At 45.3% G+C, this 16662-nt stretch overlaps 1 protein-coding gene across 1 annotated transcript; it reads left to right on the top strand.

The window, feature by feature from the left end:
• Window positions 1-1900: 1900 nt before the first annotated feature.
• LOC104536355 (synaptotagmin-16-like) lies at window positions 1901-15121 on the top strand (the record flags this gene model as incomplete). Its single annotated transcript, XM_010178938.1, has 3 exons — window positions 1901-2363; window positions 3431-3620; window positions 14702-15121. Coding segments are annotated over 3 exons (967 nt in total), but the record flags the coding sequence as incomplete, so codon positions are not given.
• Window positions 15122-16662: the final 1541 nt, after the last annotated feature.

Raw genomic sequence — 16662 nt, 5'->3', positions numbered from 1 at the left:
ATCTTCATTCTGCTCTGTGCTCTGCCAGAAGATGGGATACTCAGCCCTGTTGGGGCAGGAAAATGCCTCTTGGGTCTTCATACCTGTGGGTTTATGATGACACACGGGAGTTTGCATTCTCCAGCTCAGGCATGTAGGTGAAAGTAACGTTACGCTGCAAGGAGGCTTGTCTCCACACTTTAGCAGCGGTTCTCAAATGTGCCTTGATTCCATCTCCTCAACAACCAATGCACAGGTGAAAGTGGGGAGGGATGAACATGTGGAGGGAAACATGAATCAAGAGCAATCCCATTTCGTTTCCTTCTGAAATATTTTTCCATCAACCAGACGGAAGTAACTGGACAGCTACACAGCAGCACTTATGTTTGCATAACATCACGTTCTCTCCAGGCAACCTGGCCTGCCTTGCATCTTTGTCTTTTTAGCCCACTGTTCATATAGAAAGGCCTCTCTGTGGGCAACCACGTCATGTCGTGTGCTGTCCGAGTGATGATTTTCCTTGCTTTGACATTACTTCTGCAAGACATACGGCAACAGCTCTCCGTCACTAATGTCCATGCGTGGACTTTTGAATTCACGTGCATGAATCCCTTAAGCACCTGTGAAAATGTGAAAACCCAGAGCTTTGCACGTCATGGCAGATGGATCTGAGCACTCAAAAAGCAGATCGACAGGAAGGAAGTATAAATTTTGAGGTTTGTCTGAGGTCTGGTTTGAGACGTGTACCAGCTTAGACACTTCTGAAGGGAATTACATCAGAAGTCCTGTGGCCCATCATCCGCACTCTAAACAATAAGATTCCTATGGTGAAAAGAAGCGTTACTTGAAATGCAAAAGAGGATAAATGTTTGAGGAGGAGGGTGACTCAGACTGCTGGTGACAGGCCTTAATTCACCTTCTGGCTATTAACTGGAAATCTTTCCCGAGCACAGTGTATACTCATGTTTAAATACAAATCATCGATCACTATAGCAACCCCTTTATCACATGAAGCACATTCTAGCTCTGAGATAAAAAAGCACTTTTGAACAGAAATGCGCACGCCCACTCATCAAAGGTGAGGTGAGCGTCCATGTTTTTTATCTTGTTTCATCAAGATGGTTTTTGTTTTAGAAGTAGGTAAAAGATTGTGTGTAAATTGCTCTGTGCATGTTTCAATTGTTTATTTTGATTTTTTTTCTGGCTATATTAGTATCCAAACCGAACAGAAGGAACAGATGCTTCTCTTGGAAGATTTAAAAAGGGAATAAAGAGTCAATATGTATTTAATCAGACTGGTTTTCTCTGTTATTGTTGCTCTAGCTGTATGAAAAGTACTGAATTATAGGTTGGCATCTAGAAATGGAATTTCCATTCTGTGACACGTTCTGACATGGTGATTTCCCCTCCCATCAAATTGAACGTAGTGCTTAATTTTATTAATTTCCAACAGAATAGAATATCCGAAAAGTTAGCATGTTTGACTGAGTTGTTTCGTTTCTGTAATGTAAACAAATGAATTTTGAAAAAATTCCAGTGTATGTTCAAAGTAATGGTTTAAGTTGGGTTTTTTCCTAACCAAGTGAGACCAAAAAGTTTTGTTAATGCCTCAAAACTGACAGGAATGAGATTTAAAAAAACCCTTTGTTTAGTTTTTCACTATGTAGGATTTTCGCTAAATTAACAGTCTCCTGCAGAACACTTAAATATTGATGAAACTTTTTGTTGGAGATGTTTCAGCAAGCGCTGTTTCTTACTAGATTGTATGGGGAATATGACACAAAGTCAAGCAGTTAACTAGCACTGGCCTTTCAAGAAACAGTGGGATCGTTATTTTATAGAGCAACTGCCTACACTGGCAAACACAACAATATTTTTTAAGTGCGGTTGGGATCCCAGAGGCAGTTGAACTCCATTGGAGGTTTTCTTTCTCTTTGCAGGAACATGGTGTGGCGAACAGTGCTCCAGCTCATCACAGTGCTCATGAGCCCATCTGTAAATGTGGTGACCTAGATGTCCTCTTCAACTACAAAGCTTCAAGTAAAAACCTAGTGGTTACTGTCTTGGAGGCCAGGGACATCCCAGACAAAGACCGCAGTGGTGTGAGCACCTGGCAAGTGCACACAGTCCTGATGCCTAGCAAGAAGCAGAGGGGTAAGACAAGTGTTCAGAGAGGACCCATCCCTGTGTTCAAGAACAAAATCACCTTCAGCAAGCTGGAGCCAGAGGAGTTAAGCAGCCATGCCGTTCGTTTCCGCCTCTATGCGGTGCAAAAGATGATTGGAGAGAAGATGATGGGAGAGCAGTTGTTCTACCTGAGCAACATCACCCAGGAAGGGGAAGCGAAGGTGACATTGGTCTTGGAGCCAAGGAGTAATCTGGGCGTAAGTTTGGTGAAAGAAATACAGAGTCCTTGAAATTGTTCGTCTGCTGAATGGGGACCAGCTGTATCTGATACCTTTCATTCAGGGCTGTCAGGATACAACTGATGGATCTGTCCTGCTGTCACATAAGAAGTTAGCAGCAGGGGGAAGCACAGGGCACGTCGTCCCTACACAAAGCTGTGCCTTATTAACAACGGCTCAGCTGGCAAGCTTGCACAAAATTATGTAGATGTGTACTACATCTACACAAGTCACCAAGTGCTGTGCCATGCGGAAATAGTAGGTTAGTCCTGGAACCACCGAGGCTAATTACATCTTAATTTCAACAAGGAAAGTAGTTTGTGCACTGTTATGTTGGTGGGCCTGTACTAGTGCCAGTGCAAGAGCTACCTTATTTGGCACTAGCTCCTAGCTTGTGGATCTCTGTGTTGTCCAGTTTCCGTGTTACCAGAAATGCTTAGTGATGTTCTTTTTCATGACAGATGGAAGTGGAGAGGTGGGTCATGCGAGTAGGAACTGGCTATGCTGCTTCATGCACATCACAGTCGTATCCAGCTCAGGCTATGCCAATCAATTTGTGTAGATGAGCTCTGTCGTGATTCATTGTCTACAAAGAGCTCAGTGAGCGGTCGCGCACACAAAATGAATAAAACATCACACTCTGGGTGAAGAGTGGGTAGAGTAGGCATCATGGTAACAAGGAAAGAAAGTAAGAAAATACGGAGTACCTGACCTAAAAAACCCAAACTGCAAAATGCATTCCATCCAAAAGTCATTGTCAAGTAGATTTACTGTGCATTTGATGTGCTAGTGTGGATGCTTATCTCAGAGGCTTTGACTTACACTAGCGATAACACATTACGCAGAGTTCTTCATCTTTAAAGAGAAAGTTCAGAGATGTGTTCTTGTAAAACTGATGCTTTGATTCTTCTGCTGCCCCATCATAATTCATTCTTAGTCACTGTCATTTCTTAAGAGAGATTCTGCTAAACAAGGCTACAAGATATAAATTAAGGGAGGGTGGTGGTGAATGTCCTGATGAGACTTTCAGTGCTCTTTCCCCGCAGAGCGCGGATTCTCAGCTTAGTCTGTCAGCAATCTCTCACAGTGATAGCGCTTCTTCGACACAGTCCCTGTCGCATGGAGGGGTGCCAGAGCTGCTCGTGGGATTGTCATACAATGCTACTACGGGTCGGCTGTCAGTGGAGATGATCAAAGGCAGCCATTTCCGAAACCTCGCCATTAATAGGCCACCTGGTAAGTACTTTCAGTGCTGTTAAGTAACCGTTGAGTCAAAATCTGCTTTTTATTTTCTTCCTCAAGATACTCAATTATGTCATCTCTGAACTGGGTTTCCTTGCAGAGTATCTGATTGAAAATTAAAAGCGTTATTTCGAATACATGTGCTGGTAAATTTTACAGTGTAATTGGGGGCAATCCTATGAAAATGCAGCTGACGGGACAGTAATACCTGAATGGCTCTTTTATTGCATATACCCTTACAACATCTGCTTATGGCAAAAGTGCTATCATACCCAAGCACAGAGTAATTCTCAGCAGATCCCTAAAAAGAAAGAAGTGCTTTTCAAGTGATTATGTTACCATGTGGCCTACAGAGGCCCTGCTTAGTGCCATCAGGTGTTTCCCTGGGCTGTGCTTTGTTTAGTCCCCTTGCTGTGCTGCTGAGCACTACGTGACCTGGTGCTTTGGGCCCTTTGGGGATCCTGCTGCTGTGAATTCTCCACTGCTGCGCCAGAAAATCTTCTGCAGAAATAAGATGTGAACGTTTTTTTTGTTCTGGGTTGCAGCAGTTGAGTTCCCTTCCTCCAATACCTAAAGGAAAACGTGGAAATTGCCTTACAGTCGGTTCAGTTACTGCTTGAGCTGTAATTAGTCCTTGAGAAGGGTGGTGGATGGACAGTGCTAATGTCCATGATCTAGATGGGGTCATGCAACCGCAGTGCGTGGTGTTCTCTGCTTCGCTGCTGCGGTGCCTCATTCAGGAGTTGAATGGCAGAGCTCTATTCGTCTCATGTTGTCCTTTTGCCTCCTGTCTGAAACCAGTAGCTAATGGCAATGTGAAATAACATTTTTTTTTGACCGTTGGTGTGTTTGCTTTTTGTGATGTGGTTGCTTGCCTGTCAAGGGTTATTACCTTTGACAGTTCCTTGCATTCGCTGGATTTGTCATAGAGTCTCCAGCTTGCAAAATGCTAAGATTGCTTTTGCAAGATACTTTGCTCTTTGGCCCAGAGCTAGCCAAGTATTTATGTAATATCTCAGTATATGGATGTGAAAACTTAAGTTTCGACTAAACCATGCTTCAGTATATTACAGAACTCGTGTGTCATCAGTCAGTCCCCCAAGAATTAAGGGCATGTCTGTGCAGCAGTAAAACACGTAACTTTGGTGTGTGCAGCCCTAGCCCTAGCTAGTCTTGTATTAGCTGTGGCAACACAGCCTTCCATGTGAGTTACTTATGTACTTGCAGAGAACATGTCTTTGTTTTATTAAAAAGTTACAAGCTGGGACTGTTTCAGTAGTTTAAAGCAAAGGTAGACTAAGACAAGTATCTTACCACATGGTCTAGCAACCAGGCTTGCCTGTGCTTATATCTGCTGTAGTGTAGATACATACTGAAGTTTTATTCTCAGAAATGAAATTAAAGTAGTACCAGTATAGGTTGACGTTAATTTACTGCAGTTTTTTCTGGCATGTATCTACATGTGGTATTGGAGTTTGGTCTTTTAGCTGCCTGGAGATGTGGATCATGCAGCACTTCTGTTCTTGAATCAGGCCCTCCACAAGTTGTCTTGTATCTGGCTCGCTCTGGCGTCTGTAATGCCCCACTCTTTTCCCATGAGTGAAATGTCTTCTCTGCATAGAACTGCAGCTTACTGCTTGCAATATTGTGAACAAATTACTGACACTTTTTGGTATTCTAATAGATGTCTTTCTGTGAGCATGTTGCATAGCTGTGTGTGTCGCAGTAAGCTGAACAACTGTATGTCTCGCTGTCTGCCAGTGCTGGGCAGTTGTGCCTGCCCTGGGCCCCGGGTGGGATGAGTTTCAGCAGACAGGCTGCGTGTGCACAGCTTGGCTGTCAGCATGGGAAGTTCTAGCTGCAATAATTTCCACGGCCCATTCAGCTTTTTAGCTGGTAGGTGCACAACGGTGCAACAGCTTGGTTGGCAGCATCTTTAAACTTGATAAGCATTTTGTGCTTGTTGATGAGATGAGACCAGGAGTAGGGTATGAGAAAAGGAGGCATTCCTTGAGAGACCTTTCATTTTAAATTCTGCCTGAATTTTCCATTTCTGTGTTTGTAGGGATTCAAATAAACCTAGTTTAATAGGTTTGATAAACTAGCCAAAGTCTTCTCTCAGCTACCTAAGCGAATACTCCTGAGATAATTTCCTAACAGTTCTTCCATCTTGGCTGTTAAGGCTTTATCTTGAGTTGTTTCTTTGCATCCTTTCTGTATCCAGATCAACTTTAGCATTGTTAGACCAGTATCTCTCAGAGTCAGATCAGTTTTCAGATGAAACATGGAAATTAATAAGTGATTACAAGCAAATTCCAAGCCTATCACAATCTGCTGCCTTTATTCCAAGTCACATTGTTTCTTCTGCATTCTGCATTGTTCTTCTGCGCTTGTAAAGTCCCCAGTAGTGTGGTGAGAAAACAAAAACTCAGTGGCGCAGAAATGGAAAGAAGTTGAAAAGAAGGAAGAAAACCTGGACGTGTCTTAGATGCTGGAACAGCATTTTGCTGATAACTCCTGCAGGCCCTGCAGAGGAGTGCTGTGAGTTCCCATCGTTACTGTCTGAAACGTGGTGGTGGCTGGCTGAATGAGATGCTCAATAAGTCCTTCTCTAGGTGAAAACTGAAACTGCTGTCTCCCTTTCTGGGGGGATGGAGCAAATAGCCCTTGTGTTTTCTCAAAGAAGTCCTGTCTGCAGTTCTGTTGTTTGAGGCTCCGGGGGAGTGATTTATTTCTTTGAAGTATCATGAGGATTTCAGACACAACAACGCTTCAGGACACTTTAATACCAAGCCTGAACTGCAATTCAGGGCAGCCATTTATGGCAACACTGAGAGAAGTCAATGGGCAGGATCCATCTCCATTGCCAGCCCTGCATGCACAGAGCCTACACCGTACCCATACGTGGTCCTGTCCAGGCCAGTGCCTTTAGTGTTGTTTGCTGCTCACAGCTATGGGGAATGTTGGGGGAGTGTTGTCCAGCAGCAAATTCTCCAGCTGTGCTTTTTGCCTTGCCCTCTTCTCTGCCACCTGCAGCATGCGTGCTCCCTCCTCGGTGTCCTTGCACTGGGATTTCACTGTGTGCAGAGGAAGGCGGTGGACTGGGGCATTGGTGATTTTAGGTGTTAGAGACTGCAGAGGTTCAGACAGATGGTTTTCTGGAGAAGGAAAGGAAGGCTGTGCACATCTTGTTTTTTCCTGAGCACGTCTTCTCCTTCAATTCAACTTTTAAATGCGATGCAGAAAACTGAGTCAGGTAAATATCAGTATCATGGGTGCTTACATGGATAATAACTGGGTTAGGAAACAGACTTACAGAGCTTACAGAGACTTAAATCTCGCAGGTAGTGTCTTCTTTTCAAGTCATGTATGTGGGTTTTAAGGATAGTTTGGTCAAGGATAAGTGTCCAGGCATTTTTCTGGGGGACATGCTGAGTTACAGGCCTAAGTCTGCAATCCCTGATCACGGAAATAGATCCATTATCACTCAAAGCACTTAAGTGCACTCAAGAGTATGGCTGCAGCATCGGACTGTAAATTATCAGTGTGTGCCAGAAAGCCTCATGCAGAATAACATCTATGGGTTTGTCAGATGTGGACACCCTGGGTATTCCAGGGCTAATGGTTTGTGTGCTGTGCGCCTCATTCTCTTTGGTTTTTGCAAAAATCATTAACCTGTGCTAGCATTTTGTGGTGGTTCATATTTTGGTCTGTGCTATTATATATCCTTAGAACAAAACACAGTGTGTTCGTTTAAAGGATGTTTACTGTAAAAAAGGAGCAAGAGAAGCCTGCACCACTGACGGACACGTCTTTCAGAATTTATAGCTGGTTATGTACTACGTGCGTTTTAGTAGTACCTTGGGACTGTGGTGATGGACCAGGAACCGTGTGTGCTCAGTGTGTAAACACACAACAGAGAGATGGTGTCTGCCCACATGATGTTTAACCTTCATCAGCTGCTCTGCTGGGTGCAGCTCGCTCTCCTCTAATCCAGCCTTCGCTCTTTCCCCTTTTGGATTGCTTTTGGGTTTTATATCTGTGTATAGTGCAATTTGAGAAGGACTGTTGTAAAGATATTCCCTTGCCTAGGAAAAGTCCTCCAAGCTTTTCAGCAGCTGCGGAATTAATCACACATAATAATCACATCCATGCATGATCATTATTATACCAGCAGCATATTAACCCCATTAAACAAATACAATAGCATTAACACTGGAAAAAGACAGGAGGGAGAGAACAAGCTATCGAGATTTCTATTTGGAAGAGGAGAAATTCATGAAGTAAAGACCTGTCTGAAAACAAATATCTACCTGAGCCACAGATAACAACGCCAAGAAGTGCAGAAGATGCTCCCATAGAAGAATCAGGATCCTTACGCAGTATTTGTTGCTCTGGTATCAAAATGCTGGAAAGCCATTAGAAGATTTTATTTTATCAGCTTGTTTGTGAGGGAAGGGAAGTTGTTTTCCTTGTTTCATTGCTGGAGAACTAAGGCACAGGTACATTTCTTCAGTTGCTCCCAGTCAGACCAGGAAGCCAGTTGGTCACAATAAGCTTGTACAAGACCATCTCTCCTTCTGCACCTTTTCGTTGCCCATTCTTGAACGTAGCTTGAATAAACTTACAGTAAGATCAGCTGATAAAGCGTTGCTTAGGGTCGTAAAGATGAAGCTGGGAGCCCCAGAAGGATGTCTCAGTAACGGGCAGTTAGGCAATGAGGTGGAAGATGAAGTGTGGATGGATGTACGGTAGGGGAATGATTAGGATGTGAAAAGCAAGTCACAAAATAATGGTCTTTTAAGAAGTGATTGTGAGATATTTGTGGGGAATGTTCCATGATAATTAGACACCCAGTGATAGCGTGTAGTTATCCAGTAATTTTTTCAATAGTTTTGTATTTCTAAAAGGTCTGTGCAAAGTATAATCCATGTTACACTTGCTGAGTATTACATGAAGATATTTCTGAACCAAAGGCGTGTATTTGAAGTGGAATGTATGGTGATGTCTCTCCCACTCCCACAGGAAAAACAAAATCTTGGTTCTCCCCTGCCCAAACAAGCAGAAGACAAAGCCATTGCTTTCAGAGTAGGACTCTCCTAATGCCAAATTTCAGTGGAAGCCGATTGTTCAGTGCAAATCTGCAGTGTTTGCAGGGCATCTGGTGACAGGCTGTATAACAAAGCCGTTCCTGTGGGCACCACTGCTGGAGGTGAGAAAAGCCAGGCTTAAGCATCCTTACAATGTACCATTGCTGAGAAGCTGTGCATTCACGCTTCCTGATGACGCTCGATTAAAGTTCCCACCCCATCTCCGAGGCAGCAGCGATGCATAAAGCCCAATGTATGTTGTGGAAAGTGTTAAAATCACAGAATCCCAGACCGTTAGGGATTGGAAGGGACCTCCAAAGCTCATCCAGTCCAATCCCCCTGCCGGAGCAGGAACACCCAGATGAGGTTACACAGGAAGGCGTCCAGGCGGGTTTTGAATGTCTGCAGAGAAGGAGACTCCACAACCTCTCTGGGCAGCCTGGGCCAGGGCTCTGTCACCCTCACTGAGAAGAAGTTTCTTCTCAGATTGAAGTGGAACCTCCTGTGTTCCAGTTTGTGTCCATTACCCCTTGTCCTATCATTGTTTGTCCCCGAGAAGAGCCTGGCTCCATCCTCGTGACACTCACCTTTAAATATTTATAACCATGAATGAGGTCTCCCCTCAGTCTCCTCTTCTGCAAACTAAAGAGCCCCAGCTCCCTCAGCCGCTCCTCATAAGGGAGATGCTCCACTCCCTCCATCATCTTTGTAGCCCTACGCTGGACTCTCTCCAGCAGTTCCTGTCCTTCTTGAACTGAGGGGCCCAGAACTGGACGCAATATTCCAGATGTGGTCTCACCAGGGCAGAGTAGAGGGGGAGGATGCTCTCGTCATCTCGACATCGTCTCGTAAAATGCTCTCGTCAGAGGCTAGTCACCTTGTGCCTCTGGAAGAGGTGTCTGTGTTATGCCTTAGCTGTGTAAGCCCAGGCTAAAGCTGCACCTCCTCGGGTCTGGAGCGGGCAGGGAGGTGGTAAGCTGAGTCCGCAGCCCGGCACATGTAAAATGGAGCGGATGCTGTCAGTTCCCTCCCCACAGGCCAAACAGCGCTTACAGGGAGCTGTGAGCTTTTTCTGCTGCATTTTAAATTAAAGGTGCTAGTGGCCTGTTCTCTGGTGACTCAACGTGTCATGAAGGCTGGGTCCCAGCCTCTCCTTTGCGTGATCGCTGCCAGCCACGGGAGAGGGGACCTGAGCAACGGAGACTCAGTGGAACAAGGGAAGGAAAGCTGGCTCCTCAGCAACGTAGTAGGCAACTCTCAGCTCTTGTACGTTTTATAGAGTAGGCCGCAAGCTGCCTTTGGTCTAATTCAGACTTTCACGATGTGGGTTTGGGAACAAAAGCTTGGGTCTAATTCTCCTCCCTGCTCTTTTCCCAGTCCAGCTGCAGTGAGCCAGGGTTAGAGCATTCTTGCCCCGCTGCCTGTTTAATGGGGAAGTAAAGCCACAGCTGATAGAGCAGTGGTCTTCTGGGTCTCAAACTGAGCCCCTGCATTGAGCTGCCCTATACAGAACAGCACGGAGTTGAGCTCTGAGGCTGCTTCGCTGTGCGTTGCTGCCATTTATTACGTAGGCTCGGAGTGCGGGCATGCCAGCTGGGTGAAATGAAGCTCTAGACCCAAGGCTTTATTTTACTGCTGGTGTTATTAGTCTGGATTGCAGCGTGCTGACGTGGTTATACTGCTTTTGGAAATGAGCTGGCTTGCTGGAGTGTGGGTGGGAAGGTCCATCCAGCACCGTGTTGGGCTCTGCAGTCCACAGACCCGAGAAGTCAGGAGTCTTTGGTTGTTTATTTCCTTTCTAAATATAAATTCAAGCAGGGGGTTGGATGCTTTTGTATTCCAGTGTGTTTGTTCACGGGTCAGCTTTATTAATAATTGTGGAGCTTAGGGTAAACGAAAGCAGAATGCGTGCTATGGTTCCTGCTCCAAAAATGGAAACCTATAAATTACGCCTATTGATTATTCCCCTGAGTTGTCGTCGTCGGTTAGCTCCCTTAGAAGGATGATGACAGAAATGGGTCATTAGAAGAATCTCGGATAAACTGATTGCCTTTGCAGATGAGCTCTCAGGAGGTGTTTTATGGTTGGGGCAGTGCTGATGGAGATAGAGCAGCCTGCACAAGGAGAGGTTTGGGCAGACCTCTGGGGTAAGATTATGCAGCGCCAGCCCAAAATTTGTCTGCCTTCTTGCAGCACTCCTTGATTTAGTGCTTCTCACTCTGGTATTAAATGCAGAGGTGTTGATACTTTATGTATATGTGAACACTGTCCAATCCACTCATACCAGAGATGAAAGATGAGTTTAGGGTAAAAATTATCTGTAGCAGAAACTTCTGTTCCAAAGCCTACATGGAAAGGACAGCCTGGTGGATGCGGTTCTAAAATTGGTCGTGGCAAAATTAGACTTAGTTCCTGCTTTTTCACAGAGTTTTGTGTAACCGTGGGCACTTGCAGTCTCAGACACTCCCAGACATTGAGAGCTCTTGCTTTTCTTCATGTCAGTGAGATAGGTGCCTAAGTAGAAGGTAAGCGCTTAGACATTTTAAAGAACGTAAGCTGTAATCTCTCTTCTCCTCTTGTGCTTGACAGAGGTGGCATGAAAGTAAATACACTGAAAAGCGTAAGGTGCTGAGATACCACAGTAATGAGGTCATTACTGACACTGAGCACGTCATTAGATGGAAAACGTTTGCCTTTATAATGACTAGATGCTCTCACACACACATTCCTCAGTAAACTTTCAAGTTCATCCTTGCTGTAGTTCTACTAATTTCACCCTCTATCCAAGGATGGATTTTCTTTGGCAAAGCCAACTGAAGGCGAGAGCTTTCCATTTGAGAGGACCGGACTGGACCACAAGGAGAACTAGGAAGTGTTTCCTGATGAGACACCTAAAAAGATGCTACAAGGAGCACAGTGCAGTAAGGGCAAATCATGATCTTAAAATGTAGCTAGTGAGGCAGAATAACAGTTCAGCCTCATACGTACCAGTTCTGCAACGCCAATTTCAGATGCTAAATATATTATCCACACCTACTCCTTTATTTCTGTTCAGGCAAGCTTGATTCATTTGGCTGGTAAAATACACTCAGTGAAATAAATTTGAGAAGGAATTAGCAGCCTGATTTAGCTGTCACTCGCACTGGTTTTGTGCCTGTGTTTGCATGGGGGTGAATAGGGCTCCTGGTATTAGCAGCCCCCTTCCAGGCTGCACACTCTTCCCTGGTCCAGATGATACCTGCAGAATCCCCACGACCTTGGTACTATATAGGCAGCACCTTGGCGCAGGATTACTTAGCAGATCTGATGTGTATTAAAGAAAAAGGCCTAATTTTCTAATGTTGATCTCTGTCATTGGTGGCACAGTGCTTGGTTTTCTTTAAAGTCAGCTGTGTGACTGCTCACTTGCAAATGCTGAAGCCTGTCAGGGATGTGACATCCTAGAATTTGTGACTGCAAGAAACTCCATGCATTGCCTGGAAAATTAACTGAGACATCCTGAAGCAGCATCCTATGGGGTGTTTTAACTGTGACACTTGCTTTAGTGTTAAAAACTAGATAATCTGTAATGGTAGCCTCATCTACTAGATTTTTGCTGAGTTACGTCATACGCCGTTTTGATGATGTTGACTAGGACTTGGGACTAGGACCTTTCACTGACGTAGCATGAGAAGGTAAGCTAAACAAGTGCGTCATTTGCTGTTAGTTACGTTGCACAGTGCACTGGGATAGCAGCGAGGGTGTTTGCAGCGGTCCTTGGCTGCACACTGGTTCTCTGCTCAGCCCATCGCCTGCCCCAGAACAGCCAGGGAAACCCTCCAGGAGCTGCCAAGGGGTCCAGGGGAAGGACCTTTCCAGTGCTGCTCCATGCCACAGCTCTGCCCTTACTGAACATTCCCATCCACTGCTGTGGTCCCAGTCAGATGCCCTCGCCCTCAGAGGGCTGTGGGGAAAGCGATATGATACCAGGGACATATCTGGTGAAAAACAGAGGTATTGGGCCAGGAGCAAATAGAGAGGGGCTTACTCCATGAGTTCCTGCTTCTCAGCAATTGCCTCTCTTGTGTGTCAGCAGAAACAAGGCCCTTCAGCTTTCTGCCTGTAAATGGGCTTGGTTTGGAAAAATGCACTGAAACGATGTGAAAAGTGTAAGCTTTCAATCTGACAGAAAAATACTAAAATTCCACCAGGGAATTGTGCAAATTAGCCGCTAGTTTGTATTTAAAAATCAGCTCGGCAGAGTTGTTTCACTATTTTAAAATCCCCTCCTCACAAAAAAAGGTTGAACACATTAAAAAAAATAAGAAAATGCATAGAACCCCTACTCCCCACTTACTTTTATTTCCAGGGAGTTCCCTACAGCCTCAGACCAGCAGTCAGGACCTCCACACGAGGACGGCTTCAGTGCACATTGTGGTTTGTCAGTGCAAAGCAAAGTGACATTTCTACGAGCACTGTGAGAGACTGTGCCTGGCAGTTACCTCGCGTGGTTTCACATTGAGTCGAGCTACAAGAGAGAGTCCTCTCTTGGGCTTTGTGTTCCTGATGGGTTGTAAGCTGTTACAGGATTCAGCCCCTCAGCACCACCAGCATTGAACATTGCTGTGGGAGCTAGTCCACCTCTTGATCAAGCAGTTCTTTCCTTCCCAGATACAAGGAGACCATTTCATGTCAGAGCTCTGCTCTTCTGTCCAACAAGTCGGTCTTTGTTGGCAAGATCTGCTTCCTGTCCAGTGCTGTGCTGGGAGCCAAGCTGGCACCCATGGCTAATGATCGGACTGAGCTTTCCCCACAGAAATGCAGTAGCTGTGCAGCTGTGCAGGCTCACAATTTGCTCCTCGATTGTCAGTCTTGTGACAGCTTTTTCAGTGGAACAGTTTGAGAGGAGCGGAGAGCCTTGCTTTGGAGACATGGAAGTGTTTTCACACCTGAAGTGTAATTTCACACCTTGTGTTGCTCAGTAGATAAGTGCATAAAATAGCACATCAAACGGGAACAGAAGAGGATAGACATGCTGTAGACAAGAGACGGAGGCTTGTTATTTATTTCCTGTCTTCCAGCACATTCTGAAATAACACTCACTTGCAGAAACCCAGGCATAGGTTACAGAGGGGTGAGGAGGGAGCTTTTCTAGCCAAGTGATCTGTTACGTGCAGAGCGAGGTGAAAACTCAGACTGAGCAGGGTATGTGGAGCGTTGGAAGCACAGAGCTCTGCCTGAGACCACAGCATTAGCAACCACGTGGCAAAGGTGAACCGACTAATACAGGAGGCAGCAAGAGTTTTAAGGGTGGATTTACTGCAACGCTGACTTGGACCATCCCTTCCCTGTATCTACTAAGCATTTTTACTCCTAGTTTTAACTTAAACGGTGAATAAAATTGACCTCGAGTCCACCAAAAAAGTGAGATGATAATTTGGAAAAAAGCCTTGAAACTACAGTGTGAGATCAAACCGTGTCACTGTTTATGCAGGTTTCCTTTCCCTCTTTCTCAGGACCCTTCTTGTTTGCTTTCTGAAGTAATGGGCCATAGAGGCACGGTTCCAAAGGAAAGTGGTGGAGAGGCAGAGCAGCCAAGGGAGGCCCCAGTAGGACAGCTCCAAAGATGCTTTGTTATAAGGGAAAGGAAGGAAAGATGCAGACATACCATTGGATGTCGAGAATCCATAGGGATGTTTGTAGTTTCTCTTAGCCTTAGACAGGCTTTCTAGGGTTCAGAACCAGATTTCCTGCTCTTTCCAAGAGAATAGGGTTGAAACACACAGCGGTTTCCTTCCTTTCTTCCCAGCTGAATACGAGGAAATCCAAGAGGTGCTGTCACCTGGTGCTCCTCATCGCATGGATTTTATTAAGTCCAGCCCTTGACTGTTATTCACTGCAGACAAAGCTACTCTGCTTGCAGTTTTTTGGGTGTTTTTTGACTGCTTGGGGCTTTCATTTAGTCTTGCACCCATGCTAAACATTATTTCCTCTTCTTTGTCCTAGATACCTATGGAAAACTCTGCCTGCTCAACTCTGTGGGCCAGGAGATGTCTCGCTGCAAGACCTCCATCCGTCGAGGGCAGCCCAACCCTGTCTACAAGGAAACCTTCATCTTCCAGGTTGCCCTCTTCCAGCTCTCCGATGTCACGCTGATGGTGTCCATCTACAACAGGCGCAGCATGAAGCGCAAAGAGATGATCGGCTGGATTTCCATGGGTCAGAACAGCAGCGGAGAGGAGGAGCAAAGCCACTGGCAAGAAATGAAGGAGTCGAAGGGGACGCAGGTCTGCAGGTGGCACACGCTGCTGGAGTCTTAGTGGTTACCAGAGCAGCCTGCAGGTCCTGGGGCCGTGGGCTGCCTTCCCTTGTTCTCAGTCAGCAGAAAACAGCTACGGCAAGCACTGTGCTCTGACAGCTCACGTACACTTTAACCTGAATTTTCAGTCTCAGCAGCCATGGGTATTAAAGGTGGCAAGGCCTGGGAAATAAGTTTAGTTTTTGTCTTTCCAGGTTGTCCTGCATTTTCCACATCCAAATAATTAACCCTAGGGAAAAGCAGTGGGAAAACCTACCAAATGGTCTCCTTGGGCATTGTCTTGCTCATTTTGTCATAGGCTTAATCATCACAGACTGATTTTGGTGATGTTCTCCTCTGAGTTAAACTCTCTCTTCCCTCCCTCCCCTTATTTATATTAATGAAGTTTGCAAATATTCTTGACACGCAGATAGCTCACAGGAAGGCTGACCTGCATGCAGATCACATTCTCTCCCTTTTATTATCGTGTTTCTAAGCCTTAGAATTAAGCATTTGATACCACTGTAGACTGGATGATACATGTTTTTCGGGCAGCATGGGAAAACACACTCAAATTCTGTCAACTTTTAAGTGCCTAGGCGTTACTACTGTTTTCATGTACTAACAATTGATATTAGGACTGAGCACTACCAGTATTTTTAATGAGGCATCCTGTGCACTTGTTAGCCTGCATTGCCATAGGTTTGCACGAGAGATAATTAGCATCAGTTTTATATGGCAAGTATACAATGCATGTTTAGATGCTTACTTAAAGTTCGTGGCTTCTCTAATCACAAATACCAAAAAAGACCAGAACAAGCTGCACATCCACCTTTGTGCCTGAATCATTTTTTTTTTGTTTTGCCTATGTGTTACTCTGTTTTTTAAAAGTAAAAAAAAAAAGCAGCATTTCTGTGAGCATTGCACAGAAAGGCTTTAAATCTGTGATTTTGCTGCGATTCTGTTAAGCACAACTCAGTTTGCTGAGGGCTCTTCTTCAGTTGTGCTGTCCTAGAGTATCTTTTCGGGATCTGAAAGGGGACCATTTTTGGCACGCTAAGCAGTAGAGGATGCCAGGCTGTGCCACTTCATCTTCGGGGAGAGCTCTCCTGCAGACCAGGAATAGGATCTGGGGGCCCCCCTGGAGGGGCTGCTCGCTCTGCTGACCTAACACCAGAGAAAAGTATCACGCTCCTGACTGAAAACAAGGCGAGGAGCGGGCTTGCTGGATGAGGTGATGACACTTTTATGTCGTTACCATTCAGACTATGCTGTCATGTTCCACTGTAATCTTTTTTCCTGTCTCTGTGAGCTGAAGTCATGGAGATGATGGCTAGGGGACATGCAGTCTGCTGGTGGCTCTTGAAGGATTAGTGGTTGTAAGCTGTTGTGATGCTGTGTGCGACACAGCAGGGATGTTCACCCTCTCGTGCACTGGTGGTGTGTAGGCAGTGAGGTGCTGAGATCTTCAAATGCAGCTGCCCAGTCTCCCGTTCTCTGCCCTCTCTAGGAGAGGACTGGCATTTCCCTATCCCTGCTGACAACAGCAAGACACACGAAATATGTTGCTGAAGAGGTTCATCTGTACCGAATCACTCCATGGTTTGTTTTTATCATTTATTGAGACCTGGCACCAAATTCTGCATCCTACTGCCCCACAACCATCTCT

Source organism: Mesitornis unicolor, unplaced genomic scaffold, assembly GCF_000695765.1.
Source record: "Mesitornis unicolor isolate BGI_N332 unplaced genomic scaffold, ASM69576v1 scaffold2612, whole genome shotgun sequence".
Classification (NCBI taxonomy): Eukaryota; Metazoa; Chordata; class Aves; order Mesitornithiformes; family Mesitornithidae; genus Mesitornis; species Mesitornis unicolor.
Note: the sequence above shows the minus strand (reverse complement) of the source record. Positions and strands in the feature narration are given on the sequence as shown.